Raw genomic sequence first — 27,737 nt, 5'->3', positions numbered from 1 at the left:
TCAGTGCATGTCCTCGTGTTCTGTTGCTTCTCTTCCTGTGAATAATGTCTCCCTCCTGTACCTTGTTAAAACCCTTGATATATTTGAAAGTTTCTATCATGTCCCCCCTTTCCCTTCTCTGCTTTAAAGTATACATATTAAGATCTTTTAGGGCGAGATGTATTAAAATACATCGCCGCCCTTCGCGGGGGTCTCCGTCACCTCCCTGCCGCCTGGCTCTCCCCTCACGCCGGGGACAGCTAAGCAGGCTGTCCCCGGCGCCGCCTCCTCCCCCTTGCAGCCGGAAGGATTTCCGGCTGCTTTACTAGGGGGAGGAGGGGTTTACCTTAGGGGGTCCAGGAGGACCCTTCAGGAAGGTAAGCCTGAGGGGGGGGTCGGAGAGGCGGCGGACGGCGAAAAGAAGCCCATAGGCTTCTATAGGGTATCGCCACCCAAAGGTGGCGATACCCTTCAATGCGGTATCATTTTTGATACATTGGAAAATGCGGTAAAACCGGGGCTTTACCGCATTTTCCGTTTGATACATCTCGCCCACAGTCTTTCCTGGTATGTTTTGTGATGTAGGCCATGCACCATTTTTGTTGCCCTTCTTTGTACAGTCTCTAATGTATTTATATCCTTCTGGAGATATGGGCTCCAAAACTGAACACAATACTCTAGGTGAGGTCGTACCAATGACCTATACAGTGGCATTATTACTTCTTTCTTTCTACTGCTGATACCTCTCTCTATGCAACCAAGCATCTGACTTGCGTTCTTCATTGCTTTGTTACATTGCCTACCTGCTTTTAAGTCCCCTGAAATATCCCTCTCTTCCTCAGTAGTTTCCATTATAGTGCCATTTATACTATATTTAGATTTGGATTTTTGAGACCCAAGTGCGTGATTTTTCATTTTGTGGCATTAAACTGTAGTTGCCATGCTCTTGACCATTCCTCTAATCTACCTAGATCATCAATCATTTGTTTTACCCCTCCTGGTGTGTCTACCCTGTTGCATACTTTTTGTGTCATCTGCAAAAAGGCACATTTTACCCTCAATTCCATTTCACCAATAAAGTTCATCGAGTTCAACCTGTAAAATGTATTTAGTTATTTATTTTTTGCCCCTTTTACCTTGGAGCCAATGTGGCCAATTTGTTCTTAGTACTTAGCCCCCTATTCCCTTTGTTAACCCATAGAGTGATGGATATAACCCTGAATGTTGTTAACTTGTCCAACCTAATTTTAAATGTATTTATTGTGTCTGTCAACACAACTTCCTCTGGCAGGGAGTTCGAAACCTTTACTGCCCTTATTGTACAAACCTCCTTCATAGGGTCCAAGCTCCTCCAGTCTAAATCGATCCCCACATGTCCTGGTCACCAACCCTCTAGGTAAAGAGTGGGTACTTATGTAATATCTGGGCACCCGATTTTTTTCATCGCATCGCATGCAATATAGTGGCATACAATTCATGCGATGCGATTTTTTATTGTAAAGACCCGATTTTTCATTGTATAGTCACCCATGGGTGATTTCATACCCCCACTATCCAACTACGCATGAAGTTGATATTATATAGTGTGGCGAGCGCAGCGAGCCACCGAGCCCGAAGCGTGGCCAGCGGACGCAAAATACATGTAAAGTAATCCGCGTCCCCTCACGGGGCTCGCCACGCTTCGGGCTCGGTGGCTCGCTGCGCTCGCCACACTATATAAAATCAACTCCATGTGTAGTTGGATAGTGGGGGTATGAAATCACCCATGGTTGACTATACAATTAAAAATCAGGTCTTTACAATGAAAAATCGCATCGCATGCCTTAAGTAGTGGCATGCAATGAAAATATCGGGCGCCCAGATAATACATAAGTACCCAAAGAGTGTTCCTGATAGCTTCTTATATTTCCCCCTTATATATACATTACCCCTTGCCCCCTTATATATACATTATTTATACATGTTAAGCATATTGCCTCTTAAATGTCTTTTCTCAAGTGTAAACATGCCTAATTTGTCTACTCAAGGGCTCCCCATTCCGTTTATTAGCTTAGTTGCCCTTCTCTGTGTGTGTGTGTGTGTGTGTGTGTGTGTGTGTGTGTGTGTGTGTGTATGTGTGTGTATATATATATATATATATATATCATATATGTGTATATATGTATTTTTTTTCCAAAAATGTATTCGTTTTAAGATGTGATGCAGTTACTTGCAAATGTTCATAACTGCGGACATACTATACGACGCATTGTCAATTATATGTATGATAACGATATTGTTAATGATCTATTATTCATATTGTCTATATTATCAATAATGTGTGCTTCAGCAGGTAGTTAGCGATGTTCTCCATCGTCTCAACATTCACTCAATATTTTCCTACTGTATATCAACAACGACTGCATGTTCTGTCCCTGAATAATATCGTCAGCGTGATCGTTCAGTGTGTACGCACTATTTGAGGCCTGGCCATTCTGTGGCTTGTCATGCCACAGTTTTAGCATTCAGTCAGAGAGCCACAGGTTGGCCAGGCATGCCCTATATAACTTGCTTGGGAGTTCCAATATATCATTAACGATATTGCTTTTTGAGGCTTGCTGGCTCCTGCATGTTTGTCACTAGCTTGTAACTTTTGCATTACTCTAATGTATTTTGGTGCATGTATTTCCGTTTTTACATTTTTATATCTCTGCTTTATTTCAGTCACAAATGGACATGCAGAACAAAAGAATTAATGAACTCTTGGAAAAGATACAATTCCAGCAATACAAATTAGACAACCAGAATTTGCAGATTAAAAACATACAAAGCAAAGTAAGTTAGTGTTTTTATCACTGTAATTATGACCATAAACTTGTGGCCAAATTATTATATTCATAGGCCATAGCTGCAGAATCACTACTATCTCACATGAACTTAGAGAAGCTATCTGTACGTCAGTCCCTTAAGATATGATAATTATTCAACACCAAGCAGGATAGAGAATCTGATACCACATCTAGAATATGGAGTACAATTATGGGCCCTGCACTATAAAAAGGACATCATAGAACTGGAAAAAGTCCAAAGAAGAGCAAGAAGAAGAGGAAGAAGAGGAACTTGGTGCTATACTAGGAATTTATCTGAACCTCTTCAGGATATTCCCCCATTTTTTTCCCCTGTTCTATATGGAAAATGACTATATTTTAGATGCAGTTATGCATCAGGATTGAGATCTCCAAAGGATCCACTCCCATACATTTTTTTACTGAGTCTGATTGAAAGCCTTATTACATCTGGAAAGAAACATCTTTATCCAAAAGTTAAGTTGCCTACGGACAGTTACCCCTGAGGAAGTCGTTATAACGACGAAACGCGTTGGGTTTCCTTGTACTTGACCGTAATTGAATTTATGACTCCACACAGATGAAAAAAAGTGTTTTATTGTAATTTTTAACTGTTTTACATTAAATTTGTTGGACTGTGATCTGATTGTCACTATCTGTTCTCCTGGTGGTGGATATAACTGATTAGGGGCGCACTTTGTTGTTTTTGCTATTTCTTCCCCATCTCCCCCACTAACAGGGGGGACTTACTTAGTTGCTGCCCACTTACAACGATATAGCGCATTGAAAGGGTACCCCTTCTATTGTGTGTGTGTGTGTATATATATATATATATATATATATATATATATATATATATATATATATATATATATATATATATATATATATATATATATATATATAAAACGTTGCTTATTAAAGAGCTATCTTTAACCCACCGCCATATTGTTTATTTGGAGTGCCGTGCTCTAACTGGGATTCTGCATCTAATACTCAGTGCGGGCACCCAGGACGCAAAACAAGAAGGAGGTTGTGCCGGGCAATACAACATGTATTGCCAGTTTCGTCGTAGTAGTAGTGCAGCTCAACTTCACAAAAGGCTTGTCTTAGCCTCGAAACCAGGTGCATGTAGAAGAAAATAAGAAGGATCGCACACGTGAGTAAATTTAAGACAAATTTACTTAAAAAGTGCAATATCTCACATACATCTTAGTAAAGGACAATCCGCATAGAGATCACCGTATCACACAGCACACTGCGATCTGGATGCGGGAGAGCGACTCTGGCAGATGGACAGCGGCGTCAGCGTGTTCAACAAGGAGAGCTCAGACGGGACAGCGTACTCAATCCTGTACGTCAGAAGACCCCGCCCCAACGCGTTTCGTCATTCAAGACTTCATCGAGACTATGTCATACTTACCTGTCATCACGCCTCCTGACGAAGTCTTGAATGACGAAACCCGTTGGGGCGGGGTCTTCTGACGTACAGGATTGAGTAGGCTGTCCCGTCTGAGCTCTCCTGGTTGAACACGCTGACGCCGCTGTCCTTCTGCTGCCCATCTGCCCGAGTCGCTCTCCCGCATCCAGATCGCAGTGTGCTGTGTGATACGGTGACCTCTATGCTGATTGTCCTTTACTAATATGTATGTGAGATATTGCACTTTTTAAGTAAATTTGTCTTAAATTTACTCACGTGTGCGCTCCTTCTTCTTTTCTTCTATATATATATATATATATATATATATATATATATATATATATATATATATATATATATATATATATATATATATATATATAGACAAGCAATTAGAGGCAAGCACACCATTGAAGTTGAAAAGGCGAAAAAACTTTATATAGAATTTGCAGGCAGGTCCAACATGCAGTACAGTGATAATTTCAGGCATAGACAGGAATGGAAATCCATACTTTACTGTGCGAGCACATAGAAGACTGCAGGGACGCCATGTTCAAAGAGCTCTTTGAACATGGCATCCCTGCAGTCTTCTATGTGCTTGCACAGTAAAGTATGGATTTCCATTCCTGTCTATGCCTGAAATTATCACTGTACTGCATGTTGGACCTGCCTGCAAATTCTATATAAAGATTTTTTCGCCTTTTCAACTTCAATGGTGTGCTTGCCTCTAATTGCTTGTCTACATTACCTTTTAAATGGCCCTAGCACCCACTCTTGTGGTTTAAGAGTGTGCATGGATGCTTAAAGAAACATATATATATATATATATATACAAACTCCAAAAAGAATGGCACTCCAGAGGCAAGAATACAGCATATAAAAAGCGTGTATTTAAGAATTCAAGCTTTCGGGGTTTGATCCCCTTCGTCAGGATACACTACAGCAAAGAAACACCACACCAAACAAACATAAATACCTGATACCTAAAGGCCCTCCGCCGTCCACTGCACAGGGAGCACGCAATCACCGCCGGAAGTCGGGTTCTAGTGACGTCATCGCACTGGGAGTGTGCTGAGGCGCCGTTGCTAAGCAACAGGCACCGCTTGCGTTTCACTCAGCGTCCATATCGCCACCATCCACGCTTCCTGGTAGCGTCAGCAACCCTGCAGACAGGCAGAGAGGGGGACAAAAACACATAATACATTATGAATAAAAACAAACAAAAATGCAAACCAATGTGAGACATAATACATAAAAGAAGGAAAAGGGAAGAAAAACACAGAGAAAAATGCATACATATTAAAATAACTGACGTATAACAAAGCAGCAATCAATGATAGATAAACTATACTGCAATCACGTAACAGCATTCCAACATATTTTATCATTTAACCCATTAGGGTGAATTGTATTTAATCTGAAAATCCAGCGTGATTCGGTGATAAGCAGGCGTTTAGCCCTATCACCGCCACGCAACGACTCTTTGATGTGATCTATGATAAAATATTTGAGTGAGGACAATGGATGTCCAGCACTCTTAAAATGGCGTGCCACAGGCTGATCTACAGATCTACCAGACAAGGATAGATCTATAGCGGACCTGTGTAACGCCATCCTAGTGCGGAAGGATTGGGTAGTCTGTCCTACATAATAATGGCCACAAGGGCACATTAAAATGTAGACGACATACTCTGACCTGCATGTCAACACATGACGGATGTCATAGTGTTTATCCAGATGGGGATGCTTAAAACTTTTACAGGGCACCAAGTATCTGCATGTGGTGCAGTTATAACAGCTGTAACAGCCAGGAGGTTTGGTGTACACATTAGGTGCTCTAGGAGCATTCATACCCGTGATGTCTGCTCTTACCAGACGGTCACGAAGGTTACGACCTCGTTTGAAAGCTGCCAGTGGACGTATCGTTTTGAGCACAGGTAGATCTGGATCATTTTTTATAATGGGCCAGAGGGCCTTGGATGCGTATTGCAGAACCGGACTTGCCACAGAATATGTGCTGGTCCATGGGAGTATATTTTTAGTGTTTTTGGGCCTGGTTTGGAGTAGATCAGTGCGAGCAGTGGAAAGAACTTGTTCTTTCTGCTTGAGTAGTAGCTCATAATCGTAACCTCTAGCACAAAATTTACCCACCAGATGATCCAATCTCTCAGGTAACAGCAGCGGGTCGCTAATTAGCCTGGCCACTCTCAACATCTGAGACCGAGGAAGGCCCCGTTTGAGAGCAGGGGGGTGGTGGCTAGAGGATAGCAGAAATGTGTTTCTGCCAACATCTTTATAGTATACATCCGTAGACAATTTGTTGTCAATAATTGACACGGCTACATCCAGGAATTGGGTGGTAGCAGTATTACAAGAATAGGTAAACTTGATAGTAGAATCCCTGGAGTTTACATCAGACATCAGCTTATCAAATGCCTCCTGTCCACCCGTCCATAGCACGAAGATATCGTCTATGTAACGGGTGTACAGGAGTAAATGCTTGTTGACCTCAGGGCAATTGAGAAACATTAAGTCTTCCTCGTAGAACATAAAAATATTAGCATACGAGGGTGCTACCGCGGATCCCATGGCGCACCCTCGCAGCTGCAGGTAATACCCGCCATCAAATAAAAAGAAATTACGTTCTAACGTAAGGCCCAGCAATTTAAGGAAAAGCCGATGATTAAAGGTCAAATTGTCCAGATGTTGGTTAAGAAACACTTCAACAGCCCTAAGGCCTCCACTGTGGGGTATCGATGTGTATAAACTAGATACATCTAAACAACACATGATCGTGCCAGGCGGAACACTCGGAATGTCCAGCAACAATTTTAAAAAGCTTGTTGTGTCCTTCAGGAAAGAAGATCGGAGACTCAGCAGAGGTTGTAGGATATGGTCTAGCAGCTGTGACACAGGCTGATACAGAGAATTTCTTGCGGAGATTATAGGACGCCCCGGTGGTTTCCTGGCGTCTTTGTGTAACTTTGGCAAAGTATACAACACGGGCACCACCGGGGCTGCCGTAAGAATCCTATCACGGACTTTGGATGGTAACACACCCTCGAATACTGCTGTGGACAGTATTGAGGCTAATTCCTTTTGGTATTTTTGGGTTGGGTTGCCTGGCCGCTTACAGTAAACTGCTTCATCGGCAAGTTGTTTGTAGATTTCTTCACGGTAATCATCGATGTTTTGTATCACGATGGCCCCGCCCTTGTCGGCGGGCCTAATCGTGATGTCATCATAACTGCTCAGTTGTTTCAAGGCCCCAGCTTCAGCAGTAGATAAATTTTTAGATATTATGCCAGGTGCTTGCACAAATCGGTTCATCGAATCGTCTAGTAACCTACCAAAGGTTCTAATGGACGGATTAATAGATATCGGGTCAAACTTAGATCCCGATCTCTTTTGCATGAAGTCATCAAAAATACCAGTAGAGGGTGGACTAGGTTTACTTTGAAAAAATTCCTTAAGGCGCAATTTCCGCATAAACCTGTGATGGTCACAGCGCCAGTCAAATGCGTCAAAAAAATTTGTAGGTACAAAAGAGAGTCCCTTTGTCAATACTGCAGTTTCAATAGGGGACAGAGTACGGCTGGACAAGTGACTTCATGCAAAAGAGATCGGGATCTAAGTTTGACCCGATATCTATTAATCCGTCCATTAGAACCTTTGGTAGGTTACTAGACGATTCGATGAACCGATTTGTGCAAGCACCTGGCATAATATCTAAAAATTTATCTACTGCTGAAGCTGGGGCCTTGAAACAACTGAGCAGTTATGATGACATCACGATTAGGCCCGCCGACAAGGGCGGGGCCATCGTGATACAAAACATCGATGATTACCGTGAAGAAATCTACAAACAACTTGCCGATGAAGCAGTTTACTGTAAGCTGCCAGGCAACCCAACCCAAAAATACCAAAAGGAATTAGCCTCAATACTGTCCACAGCAGTATTCGAGGGTGTGTTACCATCCAAAGTCCGTGATAGGATTCTTACGGCAGCCCCGGTGGTGCCCGTGTTGTATACTTTGCCAAAGTTACACAAAGACGCCAGGAAACCACTGGGGCGTCCTATAATCTCCGCAAGAAATTCTCTGTATCAGCCTGTGTCACAGCTGCTAGACCATATCCTACAACCTCTGCTGAGTCTCCGATCTTCTTTCCTGAAGGACACAACAAGCTTTTTAAAATTGTTGCTGGACATTCCGAGTGTTCCGCCTGGCACGATCATGTGTTGTTTAGATGTATCTAGTTTATACACATCGATACCCCACAGTGGAGGCCTTAGGGCTGTTGAAGTGTTTCTTAACCAACATCTGGACAATTTGACCTTTAATCATCGGCTTTTCCTTAAATTGCTGGGCCTTACGTTAGAACGTAATTTCTTTTTATTTGATGGCGGGTATTACCTGCAGCTGCGAGGGTGCGCCATGGGATCCGCGGTAGCACCCTCGTATGCTAATATTTTTATGTTCTACGAGGAAGACTTAATGTTTCTCAATTGCCCTGAGGTCAACAAGCATTTACTCCTGTACACCCGTTACATAGACGATATCTTCGTGCTATGGACGGGTGGACAGGAGGCATTTGATAAGCTGATGTCTGATGTAAACTCCAGGGATTCTACTATCAAGTTTACCTATTCTTGTAATACTGCTACCACCCAATTCCTGGATGTAGCCGTGTCAATTATTGACAACAAATTGTCTACTGATGTATACTATAAAGATGTTGGCAGAAACACATTTCTGCTATCCTCTAGCCACCACCCCCCTGCTCTCAAACGGGGCCTTCCTCGGTCTCAGATGTTGAGAGTGGCCAGGCTAATTAGCGACCCGCTGCTGTTACCTGAGAGATTGGATCATCTGGTGGGTAAATTTTGTGCTAGAGGTTACGATTATGAGCTACTACTCAAGCAGAAAGAACAAGTTCTTTCCACTGCTCGCACTGATCTACTCCAAACCAGGCCCAAAAACACTAAAAATATACTCCCATGGACCAGCACATATTCTGTGGCAAGTCCGGTTCTGCAATACGCATCCAAGGCCCTCTGGCCCATTATAAAAAATGATCCAGATCTACCTGTGCTCAAAACGATACGTCCACTGGCAGCTTTCAAACGAGGTCGTAACCTTCGTGACCGTCTGGTAAGAGCAGACATCACGGGTATGAATGCTCCTAGAGCACCTAATGTGTACACCAAACCTCCTGGCTGTTACAGCTGTTATAACTGCACCACATGCAGATACTTGGTGCCCTGTAAAAGTTTTAAGCATCCCCATCTGGATAAACACTATGACATCCGTCATGTGTTGACATGCAGGTCAGAGTATGTCGTCTACATTTTAATGTGCCCTTGTGGCCATTATTATGTAGGACAGACTACCCAATCCTTCCGCACTAGGATGGCGTTACACAGGTCCGCTATAGATCTATCCTTGTCTGGTAGATCTGTAGATCAGCCTGTGGCACGCCATTTTAAGAGTGCTGGACATCCATTGTCCTCACTCAAATATTTTATCATAGATCACATCAAAGAGTCGTTGCGTGGCGGTGATAGGGCTAAACGCCTGCTTATCACCGAATCACGCTGGATTTTCAGATTAAATACAATTCACCCTAATGGGTTAAATGATAAAATATGTTGGAATGCTGTTACGTGATTGCAGTATAGTTTATCTATCATTGATTGCTGCTTTGTTATACGTCAGTTATTTTAATATGTATGCATTTTTCTCTGTGTTTTTCTTCCCTTTTCCTTCTTTTATGTATTATGTCTCACATTGGTTTGCATTTTTGTTTGTTTTTATTCATAATGTATTATGTGTTTTTGTCCCCCTCTCTGCCTGTCTGCAGGGTTGCTGACGCTACCAGGAAGCGTGGATGGTGGCGATATGGACGCTGAGTGAAACGCAAGCGGTGCCTGTTGCTTAGCAACGGCGCCTCAGCACACTCCCAGTGCGATGACGTCACTAGAACCCGACTTCCGGCGGTGATTGCGTGCTCCCTGTGCAGTGGACGGCGGAGGGCGGAGGGACTTTAGGTATCAGGTATTTATGTTTGTTTGGTGTGGTGTTTCTTTGCTGTAGTGTATCCTGACGAAGGGGATCAAACCCCGAAAGCTTGAATTCTTAAATACACGCTTTTTATATGCTGTATTCTTGCCTCTGGAGTGCCATTCTTTTTGGAGTTTGTGCATGAATTTTTCATTGGGCACCGGGGCCCGCTGTTTATTTGCTTCGTTATACATTGAGTGCCGGCAGACTTGGATTGCTTATATATATATATATATATATATATATATATATATATATATATATATATATATATATATATATATATATATATATATATATATATATATATATTATTATACATTTGGTCTATCTATAATACTTTAACTGACCCGGCATATACTGGGTCACCTAAGTGTCATCTCCGTGCTTTGCTCCGCCCCTCTCTGGAAACCCCCTTCTGAAAATCCTGCGTTTGCCCCTGCTCACCTTAACCGTAACACAGGCTGTGACAAATTCAACATGAAAAATGTACAGTGTTTTTGTGTAATTTTCATACATATATGCCCTAATTCAGACTTGTACACTAACACAATGATTTGCATACAAGTCCAATGGTGGAGACACTGTGGGTTATTCTAGTTGACTCTTAGAGGCAAATTCCTTCTCAAATGGACAAAACCAAATGCACTGCAGGTAACTTGTGCTGAGAGAATTATATTTGGGTGGGGTTTTACTTCAAAGTGAGATCTATATTGCAGTGTAAAAATAAAGCAATTGGTATTTCTCTTTCATCTGTCCTGGTGACACAGCTCAACCTTGGGATGTAGGAGGGTCCAAAGGAGCCAGGCACCTATGCTAAAGCTTTGAGAGGCAGGCTCCTCCCTTCTGCATCCCAGCATTCCTCAGTTCTTTTTGGATGCTTACCGGAGTGGGTGCTATGCTGAAGGGCTGCTGAAGCAGCCATGTGTTAGAGTAGCTAGGGGTTTGTTTTTTTATTAATATTTCGCCTAGTTAGTGCAGGACACAGTGTGAGGCTTCCAGGGGAAGAAAAAGGAGGAATCCTGAAACTCGTTGACGTCAGTACTGCTTGCTGGCTCACCTCATTCCAGCGCGTCAGACAAGGTGAACAGTAACCTTCTGCGGCTCCATCTGTCTTAGCGTCTGCAGCGCCAGAGACAAGAACTTTCCATCCCGCAGCAGCGCCCCAGATCTCCTTCTGTTTTTTAACCGTGTGTGTATTCTGTGAATAAATTCTTGTGACCGTACTTTGGAGACTGGACCGTGATTTCAAAGATACCTTTATGGGAACTCGGGTCAGAAATAAAAAGTAAGTTACACTCCATATGTACCGATCTGCTACTTACTGCTATTGATGTTTGAAGAACAAAGATACCTTGTAGTGCATTCGTGATAGAAACATAAAGTAAGTGTCCATGAGATTATACCTCCCTGCTAAAAGAAACTGTTACGTGAACTTGAGACAGAACAATAAAGTAAGTGTGGTTACTAGCCCACTGACAACATCAGCTGTGCTCTGATCTCCAGCTCACGATCAAGTTTCCACCAAAGCGCTGGTTATCCCTTCATTTGTGTTTGTCTAGTGTTTCCGTTGTTTGGAGGAATTGATGGCCTCCATGGGATAGTACTCAGCTGCTTCCTACTAGTACTAGTTCCCTATCAAATTTTTGCCAGCTTGGTAAGGAGAGCCTTGCAGGGGGAAGTAGCCATAAAGCTTTCCTCCCCGCTGAAGCAGGGACGAGGGGTGAGATTTAATAGGATGAGAGATTCAGAAAGTGAGAGATTTGGGAAGAAATCTCCAGTTTTTTTAAAGCGGCAATCATTTACACTGCAAAACCAGTTTGATTTTGCAGTGTAAATGATTGCAGCTTTAAAAAAAACTGGAGATTTCTTCCCAAATCTCTCACTTTCTGAATCTCTCATCCTATTAAATCTCACCCTTGGTCTCTTCCTTCACTCTGATTTGGCGCCTTTTTCCTCACACTGGCCCTTATTCTGATCGGTGCGGATATATCCGCGTGCGTTCGGCCCGCCGATGTTTTGTGTCTGCGCATGTGCAGAGGCGTCTCTGCGTATGTGCGAGCGGGGCGTACGGCCAAAATCCGCATGATATGTGAACACTCCGAACAGGGGGTGGAGAGGGGCGTGAAGGGCTATTTGGGCTCATTACCATATTTATACGCCCCGCGTTTCATGGGAGTTCCCATGAAAACGCTGGGCGTACGTATGGTAATGCGGCCGTGATGCACGTGTAGGGGGCGGACATATGACATCGCCGGATGTCAGCTGCCCGCCCAGTACTCTGCTTTTGCACGGAAAAATGTCCGTGTGGTCTGAGGTTGCGGGTGCTGGTGGAGCACTTGGTCCTGCATTCGATGGTCTGCGACCATCGAATGATGGGGGAGGTTCCCTTAGATGGAGGAGGCGTATTCTGTGAAAAATACACGTGCGGTCCGTTCGGACAGCTTCTTACCGCATACGGACGGAGTTGGCGATCCGTATGGAAGGCGGGGTTTCGCACGCACGGTCCTGGCCGCATAATCGGCTCCGGCCGCACCGATCAGAATAAGGGCCACTGTGAGGAGCTGAAAGGGAGATTTATATCTGCAAACGGAGTGACAGTTTCTTCTGAAGCAGCACTTTCCCCGGGACCACTGAGGGTCCATTACTGCAGCAAAGACAGATAAGTACTCTGGAGAGAACTGGCAGCGATGGGGTTAAGCAGTAACCTAGACCAGCACAGAGCACGAGCAAGGCACCAAGGTCAGGAGAGGTGAGTCAAAGAGCCGGAGTCAGCTGGGAGCTGTGAACACCTCTGGAGACTCTTTGTACTGACACTGAACAGCCCTAGGCAGATCCCATATATCCCAAGAGGGCGGCTGCCATTGGCTGTCAGGTCAGTATGGGCGGAAACCTCAGACCTGGGCCAATCTGCTATTTGCCCTTAACCGGCGCCATTACAGCACACACTGCTACACCTGTTGGCATCCCACGCTGCTCGCTGCCGCTGACCCGGAGACCACTACACGCTAGCCGACGGCGGGCGCGAACAGGTGAGTAATATGCCCGCCGCGACTGCGTGTGACAGTTACTAGGCAAGATGGTGGCAAATTTCGAGACCCTTCAATATGCCAAGTTCCATTCTTGGACCAATAATGCCAGTCTCAGGGGCTGGGGAGCAGTAGCTGAGATTACAGGGCCTGTGGTCCAGGGAGGAGTCAGTACTGGCAATCAATGTACTGGAATTACGAGCGGTCTTGAAGACATTGTCTCAGGCGGAGTAGAGGCTAAGGGATTCTCCCATCCACATTCAATCAGACAATGCCACGGCTGTGGCATATTTGAACCATCAAGGGGGCACAAGCAGCAAAATGGCGATAATGGAAGTGTCTCAAATTCTTCGATAGGCAGAAAGCAATGCCCCGGCTTTGTCTGCGGTGTTCATTACAGGAATCAAGAATGTGGAAGCGGATTTCCTCAGCAGGGAGGAGCTTCTGGAAGGTGAATGGCCGTTACATCCACAGGTCTTCCAGGAGATTGTGGCTCTCTTGGGCCTTCCGGAAGTGTATTTGATGGCATCAAGACTAAATTGTCAAGTACCTAGGTTCTGTTCCAGGACCAGGGACCCACTGGCGTGGGTGGTGGATGCAATGACGGTGCCATGGAACGTCAAGTTAGCATACATTTTTTCTCCATTTCCAATGATTGCCCGAGTCCTTAAGAGAGTGAGATCCCAGGGGATTTGTGTCATCATGGTAGCACCGGATGGGCCAAGGAGATCTTGGTACTCCAGCATTCTGAGATTATTGACAGTGTAGTGGCGTCTTCCTCTGCGGCCGGACCTGCTAATATATGGGTCCATTCTTTCATCAGGATATAGCTCAGCTGAATTTAACGGCCTGGCTATTGAAACCTCTGTCTTAAAGAAGGGGTTTCCAGATGCTGTTATAACTACCATGATTAAGGCAAGATTGACGATTTCTTCTGCAAATTACTATAGAGTGTGGAAAACCTACACTAGGGGGTGTGAGCGACAGAAGGCTCACACTTCTAGATTTAAGATTTCAAGACTACTTGAATTTTTACAGGATGGTTTTTCATCAGGATTGAGTCTTCAGTCTTTGAAGGTTCAGATTTCGGCCTCATCCATCTTCTTCCAAAAGAAAGTGGCCTTACTCCCGGAGGTGCAGACTTTTCTGCAAGGGGTTATGAGTTTGAAACCTCTTTATAAACAGCCAGTGGCACCATGGGATTTATCCTTGGTGTTGGCAGTTTAAAAAAAAAAAAAAAACTCCTTTTGAACCATGAAGGTCGGCTGACCTGAAATTTCTTACATGGAAGTTGACATTTTTGTTGGCTATCGCCTCAGCTAGACGTTTTTCTGAGTTAGGAGCATTATCTTGTAAGTCTCCGTTTTTGATTTTTCATGATGACAGGGCTGTACTACGAACAGTTCCTAAGTTTTTACCAAAAGTGGTTTCTTCATTTCACTTAAACCAAGAGATCGTCCTTCCGGTGTTCAGTCCTCCGGATTAAACCAGAAAAAGGGACAGACTAAAAAATTTGGATGTCGTTCGCGCTTTGCGCGTTTATGTGGACAGAGGTGAAGGATTTCTGTAAAATGGATTCTTTATTGGTGTTGTATGATGTACACAAGAAAGGCTGGCCTGCTTCTAAACAGACCATTGCTAGGTGGTTGAGGTAGGTAATTGCTTTTGCATACACAAAAGTTGGCAGACCAGTGACCTCCAGAATTAATGCTCATACCACCAGGTCGGTTGCTGCCTCTTGGGCGGTGCGCCTTACAGCTTTGGCTGAACAGATGTGCAGGGCTGCCACTTGGTCCTCTGTTCGCATATTCACCAAATTTTACAGGTTCCATGAGTTCATGTCGGAGGACGCATCATTCGGGCGAGCAGTGATAAGAACTGCAGATCTGAGCGTACCCTCCCAAAGGACCGGCTCTTGAACGTCCCAAGGTTGAGCTGTGTCACCAGGATAGATGAAAGAGAAAAGGGATTTTTGTAAGAACTTACCGTTCGAATCCCTTTCTCTGATTCTATCCTGGTGACACAGCAATCCCTCCCTTACGCTCAGTAAGTAATACCATTTCATGTGTTATAATGTTATATAAATTGATTGTGCATATTAATATGTTCAGGCGTTGTACTGAGTTAATGTATCCTAGTGTGCTTTAGAAGTTAAACTGAGGAATGCTGGGATGCAGAAGGAAGGAGCCTGCCTCTCAAAGCTTTAGCATAGGTGCCTGGATCCTTTGGGCCCTCCTACATCCCAAGGTTGAGCTGTGTCACCAGGATAGAATCAGAGAACGGGATTTGAACGGAAAGTTCTTACAAAAATCCTTTTTTACCATGCACAGAAACAAAATAACTCACCCAAATCTATCTCTCTCTGCACATGTTACATCTGCCTCACCTACAATGCACATGGTTTTGTTCATTTGAGAAGGAATTTGCCTTTGCGGGTGAACCAGAATAACCCCCACTATGCATATGCAGGACCCATTCTAAGCATGTGCAGAATGGGGGGGGGGGGGTGATGTTCTAACATCTGCTGCCCATCTCAGCCGGCTACCACGTTGTTACTAATAGCATAAGCATTACTTATCTGCGATAAGCAACGCAAGGAATAGCTCTTGCTGTCCCCTGCGATGCGGCGCCTTCCCTGGACTTTCGGGTTTGAGACCCAGGAGTCCCTCTGCACATGTCCATGATGGATCCCTAACACATCCATAGGCTTCTACAGGTGATACCATCTACAGGGCTACCACGACGGAGGGGGTTTAGAGCCTACGAATATGCAGTAAAAACCTGCATTTTTATATTCATGCATCCCACCTGGTCCTGTGTCCTTGCCTGATTTGCCTTTCCACAAGACTGAAGTGCATTTTCTCTTTTTTGTGAGAGTGCCAAGTTCAGTGTCTTGCTGTGCAAATTTACCTCAGCTGCAGATGGCCACTCCGAGTAACCTGAAGGTTACTCAAATGATGGGGTTTTGCGCAGAGTGATCCATTGGTGAGTCTGGAGACTTACTTGGGGATCATGGAAGCTGTTAGGAGGCATCTGTTTATACCAGATGCATTCTGCTTCATTTGCATATCAGCTATACGATAGAGCATAGTCGCTTCCATGCAGAAGTGCAATAAAGTAGAAATCTGAATAAGGCCTATTTTTCATGCTCCGTGATGTGATGTGGTGGCAGGTGCAATAAACAGCCACTTTACAGTGTATAAATGTATAATATTAATTTAAATTTGCTTATTTGTTAGATTCAGAGCAGCAGAACTGATGGCCAGAAGACCAGGCTCAGACTACCTAAAAATATTGTTACAGAGTTCCAGAAAAATAGCAGCATAAATAACTTTGAAAAGAAAGGTAAGTAAACTAACTTGATCATAGTCTTGTAACATGTAAACTGAAGATGTTACTATAGCTGGTTCTAGGCAAGGGTTGGTATTGAAATTCCAGCTTTTGGGGACCCAAAAGTCACTGATGTTGTTAGGTATTTCAACCTTACTTGTAACCCCAACGATCCCCTTTGGCAGCCTAACCCTACACCCTAATTACTAATCCTAATCTTCGCCTTGGGAATCCATCCACATAGTGAGTGTTGGGATTGTGACTGTTACAATCTGGGTAATATATATATATATATATATATATCTAAGTGGATAGCCTGCCAATGTTTCGGTCCTGGTACAGACCTTTTTCAAAGGCAATGGCAATACAAGCAGCAGTAAACTGAAAACCAACAATGGGGTAGGGGTACTTGTCCCAGTACCCCTACCCCATTGTTGGTTTGCAACATTGCACTTAGGGCCTTATTCTACTTCACTCTTTCTGACAAAATCCTTCTTAGCTGGACAAAACCATGTGCACTGCAGGGGGGGCAAATGTAAAATTTGCAGAGAGAATTAGATTTGGGTGAGTTCTTTTGTTTCTGTGCAGGGTAAATACTGACTGCTTTATTTTTACACTGCAATATAGATCTCATTTTGAAGTAAAACCCCACCCAAATCTAATTATCTCTGCACAAGTAACATCTGCCCCCCTGCAGTGCACATGGTTTTGTCCATCTAAGAAGGATTTTGTCAGAAAGAGTGAACTAGAATAACCCCCTTAGTGACAGCTGCTGACCTGACAGCCGTTTCAACTGCTGGGTGCAGTTTTCATCAGAGGTGAGGCACAGTAGTACAGAGCAGGTTCAAATAGCTTCAAATTGCGCCAAAAATCATGCAAATGAGGTCAACCAAGCCTCCCTGCATCACTGTAGCTGAGTGACAGCAGGGAAGGCGGGGGGCGTGGCTCTATGATGCTATGGGAATCCCCAGTGTGTCTACAGTCTCAGAAGGAGACTGGCTCCGGGGTCCCGTGTGTACTTGTACTGTGTGGCGGCAGCTGTCACGGAAAGCACAGCTGAGCCGCCGGGAAGGTGATTGCAAGGGGTGCGGGGAAACAGTGCGCCTAAGGCACTGAGTGGCAGAACGGAGGCTGATGTGTATGGAGCGGGTGTGTGCACTAGCGGGGCGGATCGGCAATGATGTACTTGGTTGGCCCCATCTACAGCACAGACGTGTACATACAAATATGGGCTGGTACGGGGGTAACATGGCATATACAGAAAATAAGGCATATAAGGAAAATAAATAAAATAAAGCATAACAGGATATGTCTGGTCATTGGCAGCAGCATAGAAACATCTGTAAGGAGAGAAGTACATAGAATCCTAAGTACTTTATAAAACCGGTCGACACACGGCGGTGTTGACATTGAGGCAGTACATACAAAATGGTCAAAACAAACCAAAACGACGACACACAGCAGTGTCGACAATTATAATCAGAATCCTAGCCTCATGTTGACTGCAGTAGAGTAATCTATGCCATAAACGCTGACACAAGGTCCGGGCACCCAACGGTGTCCAGATTCTGTTCCAGTAGGACCAATGACAAGTGAATATGTATGCATATATTAGGGTAAGGACCCTAGGGAGTACGACACACAGCGGTGTCAACACTTAGAGTACAATTATTTCCCGACGACACACGGCGGTGTCAACATCTTTAGAAAGGATGCAAATCTTAACAGAAGATTTAAACAAAGAGTATTGTCGACATGAGGGCATGTAACCAATATGCAGCCCATAGAACTGATGACATCTGTGCTGAGTACACGGCGGTGCTCACACAAATTATCAGACGGTGATTAACATAACAAGGGGTGGAAAAGATAAGTAGTAATGTAAAAAAAGAAATTCAAAGAAAGCATCCCATCTTAAAGTCTTAATTTAGTCCCTGTGGAGCAAGGCAGTTAAGTCTAAAAATCTAGGAGAGCTCCCGTTGGAGAAGCAGTCTTTCTCTGTCACCCCCAAATTTCATAGGGGGGACATGGTCGAGAATGGAGCATTTAAGATCCGTGACTTTGTGGGATTTTGTCAAGAAATGTCTTGCAACCGGTAAGTTCTTCAGTTCAGTCTGTAATACATTCGGGCTGGTACTTTTCTTAATGGACGACCTGTGCTGGTTCAACCTTTCTTTGAGCATGCGGGTAGTTTTGCCCACGTAGACCTTTTTGCATGGGCACTGCAGGGCGTATATGACAAACCGGGATGCGGTCATTTGGTCTACTGCATTATGGTAGAAAGTCATTAGGTCGAATCCATTAGGTCGACATGCTAAAAGGTCGACATGACTCTAGGTCGACATGGGAAAAGGTCGACATGATTCTAGTTCGAAAGGTCATTAGTTCGACAGGTCATTAGTTCGACAAGGTCATTAGTTCGACATTGTCTATGTCGACATTCACAAGGTCGACATGGAGTTTTTCACTGTTTTTTGAGCCAACATGTGCCGACAGGCGGTATTTCATGCCCTACCATCCACTAGGGCGTGGTGGGAGAATAAAATAGTGTGCCGAGCGTAGCGAGGCACCGTGACCGACGCATAGCGAGCGCAGCGAGCGATGCGAGGGGATGCAGTGCACTTTAAACTGTGTCCATGTCGACTGTGTTGACATTCAGGTAAAAAAACAGTGAAAAACCCCATGTCGACCTTGTGAATGTCGACATAGACAATGTCGAACTAATGACCTTGTCGAACTAATGACCTGTCGAACTAATGACCTTTTGACCTAGAATCATGTCGACCTTTTCCTATGTCGACCTAGAATCATGTCGACCTTTTAGCATGTCGACCTAATGGATTCGACCTAATGACTTTCTACCATAATGCAATAGACCAAATGATCCCAACCCGACAAACCTGTTGTTGCAGTCCAAATGGAATCTGATATTGAAGTTCTCCCTATCCGCGGGATTGGTAAATTTAGTTCCTGTAAGTAGAAATTGGCAATTGACGCAGCCACCGCATTTGTAGGTCCCCTTCTTAAGCTTCAGCCAGTTGTGTTTGGATGTTGTAGCTGGATCTATGCAAGTTTGGACTAGCATGTCTCTCAGGTTGGGGCCTCTGCGGTAGGCAAACCTCGGGGGCAGAGTAAGTTCCTTGTCTAAGACTGGGTCACTGGAGACCAGATGCCAGTGTTCATTGATCTTGTCTCTAATGTGCTTTGATGCCACCGTATAGGTGCTCACAAAGTTCAATCTTGGCAGTTCAGTACCATCTTTAGCTGTAGTCGGATTGAGCAGTTCCTCTCTATTCAGTTGGGAAACCCTTCTTACTGCATCATCCACTTCAGAGGAGTTGTACCCTCTCTCCAGAAATTTGATTCTCATTGCTTCCAATGCCTGTGTCCTCGTGTCTGGGTCGGATGTGATACGCACTACCCGTAGCAGTTGGGAGTAAGGTAGGCCCTTCTTCAGTGGTTCAGGGTGGAAGCTGGAGGCAAGGAGCAAGGTATTTTTGTCTGATTCTTTGGTGTATATTTTAGTGCTGAGTAGTCCCCTGTGCAGCATCACCGTCACGTCCAAGTAATGGATCAGCTTGCTACTGAAATTGGTGGTGAATTTGATGGTACCCGGTATAGAATTCAGGTATTTCACAAAATCCAGTAGTTTCTCCTCTCCCCCAGTCCATATCAGGAACAAGTCGTCTATATAACGAACATACATGGCGATATCTCTATTGAAGTGGGTATTGCCCATAATGTGCTCTTCCTCAAAGGCCGCCATGGTTAGGTTGGCATACGTGGGCACCATATTTGACCCCATGGCGATCCCCTGGCGCTGAAGAAAGAAGCGACCTTCAAAGAGAAAGTAGTTCCGTGTAAGTATGGTCTCGATGAGGAGCAGTAAGAATTCGGCTGGAGGTCCATCATATTTATCACTTTGTGTGACAGCTTGACGGCATGCTAGCAATCCCATGACGTGGGGGATGTTGGTATACAGGCTCGTGACATCTAGTGTCACGAGCAGGGCCCCTTCGGGGACAGGTCCAATCGCTTGTATCTTGCGTAGGAAGTCGCTGGTGTCGGCAATAAAGCTTCTGGTGGCTTTCACGACAGGTTGCATGTAGAAGTCCACTAATTGGGACAGGGGTTGGCACAGCGACCCTCTTGCCGAGATTATCGGCCTGCCAGGGGGGGTAGATAGGGATTTGTGCACCTTGGGGAGAGTGTAAAGGAAGGGTATCCGCGGATGTGGCTGAGTGAGGAATTTAGCAGTTTCCTCATTGATCCAGAGGTTGGATTTGCCAAGATCTATAATTTGATCAATATATTTTTTGAACCGCCATGTCGGATCTGAGTCAAGTGGCAGGACACATCTGATAGCTGCATGATGGCCTCGGACGTGTAGTAACTCCGATTGAGGAGGACTATGCCACCCCCCTTATCAGCTGGCCTAATTATGAGGTCAGCATCGGATGTAAGGGTTTTGATCGCCATCCTTTCTTCCTTGGTAATATTGTGGTATGACACCTTCTGTTTATCAATGAATGTGTTAGTGTCCCTCTTCAGGACCCTGCTGAACGTACTTATCGATGGGTTGAGTGACGGTGGGTCAAAGGAACTCTTACATCTTAGAGTAGGTCTGCCCGGGGTGGTATTCTCATTGCTTGTAGTTGGGGTTGGATGTTTCAGGAAATGGTCCCTTAGTCGCAGTTGTCGGCCAAGGCGAAACATATCAATCTGCCATTTAAACAGATCCTGCGTAAGTGTCGGGACGAAGGAAAGACCACGATTCAGTAGCGAGGATTCGGCTGTAGTAAGCTCATGGTTGGACAAATTGAAGACCACTGTGCCACGCTCTACTTTGGCGCTCGCCTTCTTCCTCCTCTTTCTCTCACCTCGGCGGGTGGGAAATATAGGTTTTTTGGCAGCCTCCTATTGCGGTCGCCCCGGGCTAGGTAATTCGGTGGTTGTCCCTCTTGAGCTGTAGTCTCAGAGTCACTGGCTGACGTTTGTGACTGTGTGTCAAGATCTGTGAAGTGTGCAGGTGCCCTCCGTCCCCTTGTTATGTTAATCACCGTCTGATAATTTGTGTGAGCACCGCCGTGTACTCAGCACAGATGTCATCAGTTCTATGGGCTGCATATTGGTTACATGCCCTCATGTCGACAATACTCTTTGTTTAAATCTTCTGTTAAGATTTGCATCCTTTCTAAAGATGTTGACACCGCCGTGTGTCGTCGGGAAATAATTGTACTCTAAGTGTTGACACCGCTGTGTGTCGTACTCCCTAGGGTCCTTACCCTAATATATGCATACATATTCACTTGTCATTGGTCCTACTGGAAGAGAATCTGGACACCTTTGGGTGCCCGGACCTTGTGTCAGCGTTTATGGCATAGATTACTCTACTGCAGTCAACATGAGGCTAGGATTCTGATTATAATTGTCGACACTGCTGTGTGTCGTCGTTTCGGTTTGTTTTGACCATTTTCTATGTACTGCCTCAATGTCAACACCGCCGTGTGTCGACCGGTTTTATAAAGTACTTAGGATTCTATGGATGTTAAAGTAAAAGTAAAAAAAGTAAAGTGCACAGCACTTTACTTTTTATGCACACCCTGAGGACAAGACTGAGGTTTTGAAACGTAGGCAACCGCATCTATGGAATAAACATCTTTTTTTCATACCTCAAAACCGTTGGAGTGCCGCCTGTCTTATTTGGGGCTGGGAGCCGGCGCAATAAGACCACTATATATATATATATATATATATATATATATATATATCTCAAAACAGGTAACAAAGTGCGCCCTATTAGAATATGTCCACCACCATAAGAACTTGTGACAATATAAATCACAATACAACAGATTTATTATGTTATAAATATAAAATGACAATAAAACATTTTGTTCATCTGTGTGGAGTCATGAGTTCAACAACGGTCAACAATATAAGGACAACCAACGCGTTTCGTCGTTAAGAACGACTTCCTCAGGGGTAACAGTCTAGGTGGTAGAGGAAAGCAATATTATATATATATTTATTTTTATATATATATATATATATATATATATATATATATATATATATATTCACAACTCGAAAGGTAGGTAAACCCAATGTGAGAGGTACGTGGACCCTTTTGTAGATCTCAATCCTGATGCCACACTGCATCTAAAACAAAGTCTAAAATATACATAATATGTCAGGAGGAGAGCAAGTCTATATGGGCAAAATGTATACATCAAAAAATGGAATAAAGAATGACAATGAAATGGAATGGGCACATACCAATTTCCGTATAAAACGGGAAACAAAAGAAATATCCGGGGAGGATTCAGATAGCTCCTTATAGCAGTAGCCAAACCCTACAATATTGATAAATAACATAAGTGGAGGCCAATACAGTTAGTGAACATATCACTCAATTCAAGTAAATTAATATAGTCACAATATGCAAAAATTATTATTCATAGCAAGTCAGAACTCCATTCTTGACCATATTGCAGCCACCACAGAAGTGGACCAAATGGTAGTCAATCATCTCAGAAATATATATAAAATAGTACCAGGTTACAAGCCATAATAGTTTGGAGGAAAAAGACCATCCTTACATACCTTAATCATGTAGTGCAATAGTCACTAATGGGACCAGACTCCAGGTAATCTGACTAGAGCCCCAGTCTGGATATATATAGTGATGGGGGAATGACATCACTTCCTTTCCGGAAGAGAAAGTGTATAGAGGAAAATACCGTGATATATGGATATATGCGTGACCTATACAGTCACCGAGTTCACTTGGAAAGAAAATTATATTTGGCTGACAGTGGATGTATAGGCACTGTACTCCTCCATACCCCACGAGAAAGGAATTGAGGCAGTATCTGTCATTGTGTCTAAACATACGGACCACACATCGGAGGAAATCAAATTCGTGTTGGATAGTATCAAATACATACATACCCAGGGTGACACCGCTGTCCCTATGAAACGACCGTTCATTACACAATACACCAAGGACAGTAAAACGATTAACAAAATCCTAACTAAGCATTGGGATATATTGTTAAAAGATCAAATACTGGGTCCCCATCTCCCCTCTAAACCGGATGTAGACTTTAGAAGGGCTAACAATCTTAAAAGTATTGTTGCCCCGAGCAAATTGAAAACCTCTTCCAAGAAGGGCGAAACTGGCAATTTTTTAGAGAAAACTAAAAGATGCAACCCTTGCAATAAGTGCATTTGCTGCAAGTTCTTAGAGAAAAAGACATTCAAATGTACAATTGACGGCAAAGAATATTCGGCCAATTCAGCCACGACCTGCAACTCTACCTATATAATTTATAGAATTACGTGCAGCTGTGGAAAAACCTATGTTGGAAAAACGAAACGCCAACTCAAGATAAGGATTCAAGAACACATACGTAACATAAAGAATAAAATCCTCACTCATAGCTTACCCAAACATTTTCTTGACAACCATAATTCTAATGTTAACATTCATAATTTCTCTTTTACTGTGTTGGAACAAATCCTAGAAAACCCAAGGGGCGGGGACAGAGATCTTTCCCTGTCCAAGAGAGAAACTTTTTGGATTTACTCATTAAATTCGCTTCATCCACAGGGTCTGAACGAGAATGTAGACATAGTCTCATTCTTGGAGTAATCTTTACCCGTTACCTGTACCCTTCACTCTTTTTATTTATCTTGTCAAAGTGGTATTAATATCGCTTATAGAATATATCATGGATAAATTACACCCTTCTAGAAATAGATTGTATACACTTTCTCTTTATCACCCATTATAAATTTGGTGTCCTCTATAAATATGTATATTCCTTAAGCCATATATTATTGGCATTAAATCTGTTTTTCCCTTTATTGATTAAGTTATTGGTGCTAATTAAGTATTTCAGTCTACACAGCTCTAGTGTCGACCACACTAGCGGCTACTACCAGTCACTTTTTATTCACTTATCTCGGTTAGTTCACCCAGTTTGGGAGTTGGCTGTATAAATTCACTCATAGTAATACTTGGTGTAACACGTATGAATATAGCAAAGCATTTCTATTGTATAAATTTGTTTAAATTTGATCTAAAATACACAATAATGTATGTATTTAATCACTGAATCAGTACCTTGATGTTTAAACATATGTCTTGATGTTTAAGTCATTAGCATTTGGATTATGGTATGTTAAGTCCCATTCATTTTGTAACGGTTATCCTTGGTATGCCCCTTTATTTTTTGGGTATAACCTTGAGACCCTTTCTCTTTTTTACTTATTGTAAATATGTATGTATAAAATTTATGTAATTGGAGGAAAAATCATCAAATTCTTGATGCCGATATCCATAAATTTATGGTCATCATTCCTTGCTACCCAGCTGGTATTCACTTTCCCTTTGGCCCATTATAATTAGTATAATGTGCACCTGAATCATAAGTGTTAATCTTATGGTTCCTAAAAGAATGATAGCGGTAATAACCTTTTACAATTTGGAACGCACAGCGCTTGATTTTCATTTAGAGTATCCATACACACCGTTTGGTTCCCAGTGGAACGCAAGCGGAGGTGATTTGGCAAGTACATGGAACGCAAAGCGTCCTAGTAAGTTCCGCCTCTCTCAAAGCGGAAGTTCAGCCACGATAGTGGTGTTATGTCTCATTCAGACTTTCAGGGTGGAAGTGACGTCACGGAAGTGACGCTTCGCGGAAACTGCGATTGGAACGTAAGGGTGGAACGCACGCGGGACACCGCGAGCCCATACCAGAATAGTAACAGTTTGTCACTTATTTATCATCCCTCTACCCCTCCTTACTTAAGGGACTAAGGTTCCCAAGTGAACTCGGTGACTGTATAGGTCACGCATATATCCATATATCACGGTATTTTCCTCTATACACTTTCTCTTCCGGAACGGAAGTGATGTCATTCCCCCATCACTATATATATCCAGACTGGGGCTCTATTCAGATTACCTGGAGTCTGGTCCCATTAGTGACTATTGCACTACATGATTAAGGTATGTAAGGATGGTCTTTTTCCTCCAAACTTTTATGGCTTGTAACCTGGTACTATTTTATATATATTTCTGAGATGATTGACTACCATTTGGTCCACTTCTGTGGTGGCTGCAATATGGTCAAGAATGGAGTTCTGACTTGCTATGAATAATAATTTTTGCATATTGTGACTATATTAATTTACTTGAATTGAGTGATATGTTCACCAACTGTATTGGCCTCCACTTATGTTATTTATCAATATTGTAGGATTTGGCTACTGCTATAAGGAGCTATCTGAATCCTCCCCGGATATTTCTTTTGTTTCCCCTGTTTTATACGGAAATTGGTATGTGCCCATTCCATTTTATTGTCATTCTTTATTCCATTTTTTGATGTATACATTTTGCCCATATAGACTTGCTCTCCTCCTGACATATTATGTATATTTTAGACTTTGTTTTAGATGCAGTGTGGCATCAGGATTGAGATCTACAAAAGGGTCCACTCCTCTATATATCGAGTCTAATTTAAAGGCTTTTTTCACCTGAGAAGGAAACATCTTTCTCCAAGAGGTTAGGTTACCTACGGGTATGTACCTCTCACATTGGGTTTACCTACCTTTCGAGTTGTGAATATATATATATATATATATATATATATATATATATATATATATAAAAATAAATATATATATATAATATTGCTTTCCTCTACCACCTAGACGGTTACCCCTGAGGAAGTCGTTCTTAACGACGAAACGCGTTGGGTGTCCTTATATTGTTGACCGTTGTTGAACTCATGACTCCACACAGATGAACAAAATGTTTTATTGTCATTTTATATTTATAACATAATAAATCTGTTGTATTGTGATTTATATTGTCACAAGTTCTTATGGTGGTGGACATATTCTAATAGGGCGCACTTTGTTACCTGTTTTGCTATTTTCCCTTTTCCCCCACTAACAGGGGGGCATACATAGCTGCTGCCCAACTTTTAATTATACCATAGCGCAGTGAAAGGGTATCCCCTCTATTGTTATATATATATATATATATATATATATATATATATATATATATATATATATATATATATATATATATATATATATATATATATTGTTGGTGCTGGCCGGCACTCTGGTTGCTGTCACAGGTTACATGCCCGGTGCCTTCCGTAATTACCCCTCTGAAGTGGGGAATATATAATGTGGTGTAGGCGGCGGCACTCCCAGACTGGGAAATAAAGTACAACAAATGCCCAGCTTGTGATCAACATTTCAGTGCCCGTGCACTTTTATCAAGATCAGCAGAATGAATAAAAAACAGTGAAACTTACCACTCTCAATAGACAGTGAACACATCATGGGGAGTCAGCGCCGGATCTTGTGAAGGCGTCCGGAAGCAGCTGACTCCCCATGATGTGTTCACTGTCTATTTAGAGTGGTAAGTTTCACTGTTTTTTATTCATTCTGCTGATCTTGATAAAAGTGCACGGGCACTGAAACGTTGATCACAAGCTGGGCATTTGTTGTACTTTATTTCCCAGTCTGGGAGTGCCGCCGCCTACACCACGTTATATATATATATATATATATATATATATTATATAATATATTTATAAATTATATAATATATTTATAAATTATATAATATATATTATAAATTTTTTATATATATAAAGATGGGGTACCCCTTTCAATGCGCTTCTTCTAAAATTTGAATGGCTGCAACTCTATTTGTCCCCCCTGTTAGTGGGGGAAGTGAGAAAAAAATGGAAAGCAGAAATAGAGTACGCCAATATTTATCTCTTCACCACCAGTAATGAATAAAACTGTAATGATTTACAGACACAAATAACAGTTTTGATAATTTAATACATAGTAAAATAGTATATTAAAACTTGAAGTTCGTCAATTTCATGTGACACAAAGAAACATCCAACGCATTTCGTCGAAATGACTTCCTCAGGGGTGACTTTCAGTGTATGATTGTGTAGTACCACACATGAAGCAATTTCCAATATCTAAAAAGGACCTTTAGACTGATCCTAATCGTTTGCAAGATTGTACAGCATCGATTTTCGAT

The 27,737-nt window shown here is 42.9% G+C and overlaps 1 protein-coding gene across 3 annotated transcripts in view; it reads left to right on the top strand.

The window, feature by feature from the left end:
• ANGPTL4 (angiopoietin like 4) overlaps positions 1-27,737 on the top strand; it is a 183,471-nt gene that overhangs the window by 17,859 nt on the left and 137,875 nt on the right. For all 3 annotated transcript variants that reach the window (XM_083179321.1, XM_083179320.1, XM_083179322.1), the window contains exons 2-3: positions 2,683-2,793; positions 16,555-16,660. In XM_083179321.1, the coding sequence (XP_083035447.1) occupies positions 2,683-2,793; positions 16,555-16,660 (217 nt within the window). The remainder of the gene's footprint in view (positions 1-2,682; positions 2,794-16,554; positions 16,661-27,737) is intronic.

This window comes from Crinia signifera, chromosome 1, assembly GCF_055691185.1.
Source record: "Crinia signifera chromosome 1, ASM5569118v1, whole genome shotgun sequence".
NCBI classification, from domain to species: Eukaryota; Metazoa; Chordata; class Amphibia; order Anura; family Myobatrachidae; genus Crinia; species Crinia signifera.
This window is presented reverse-complemented; position numbering and strand designations above follow the sequence as displayed.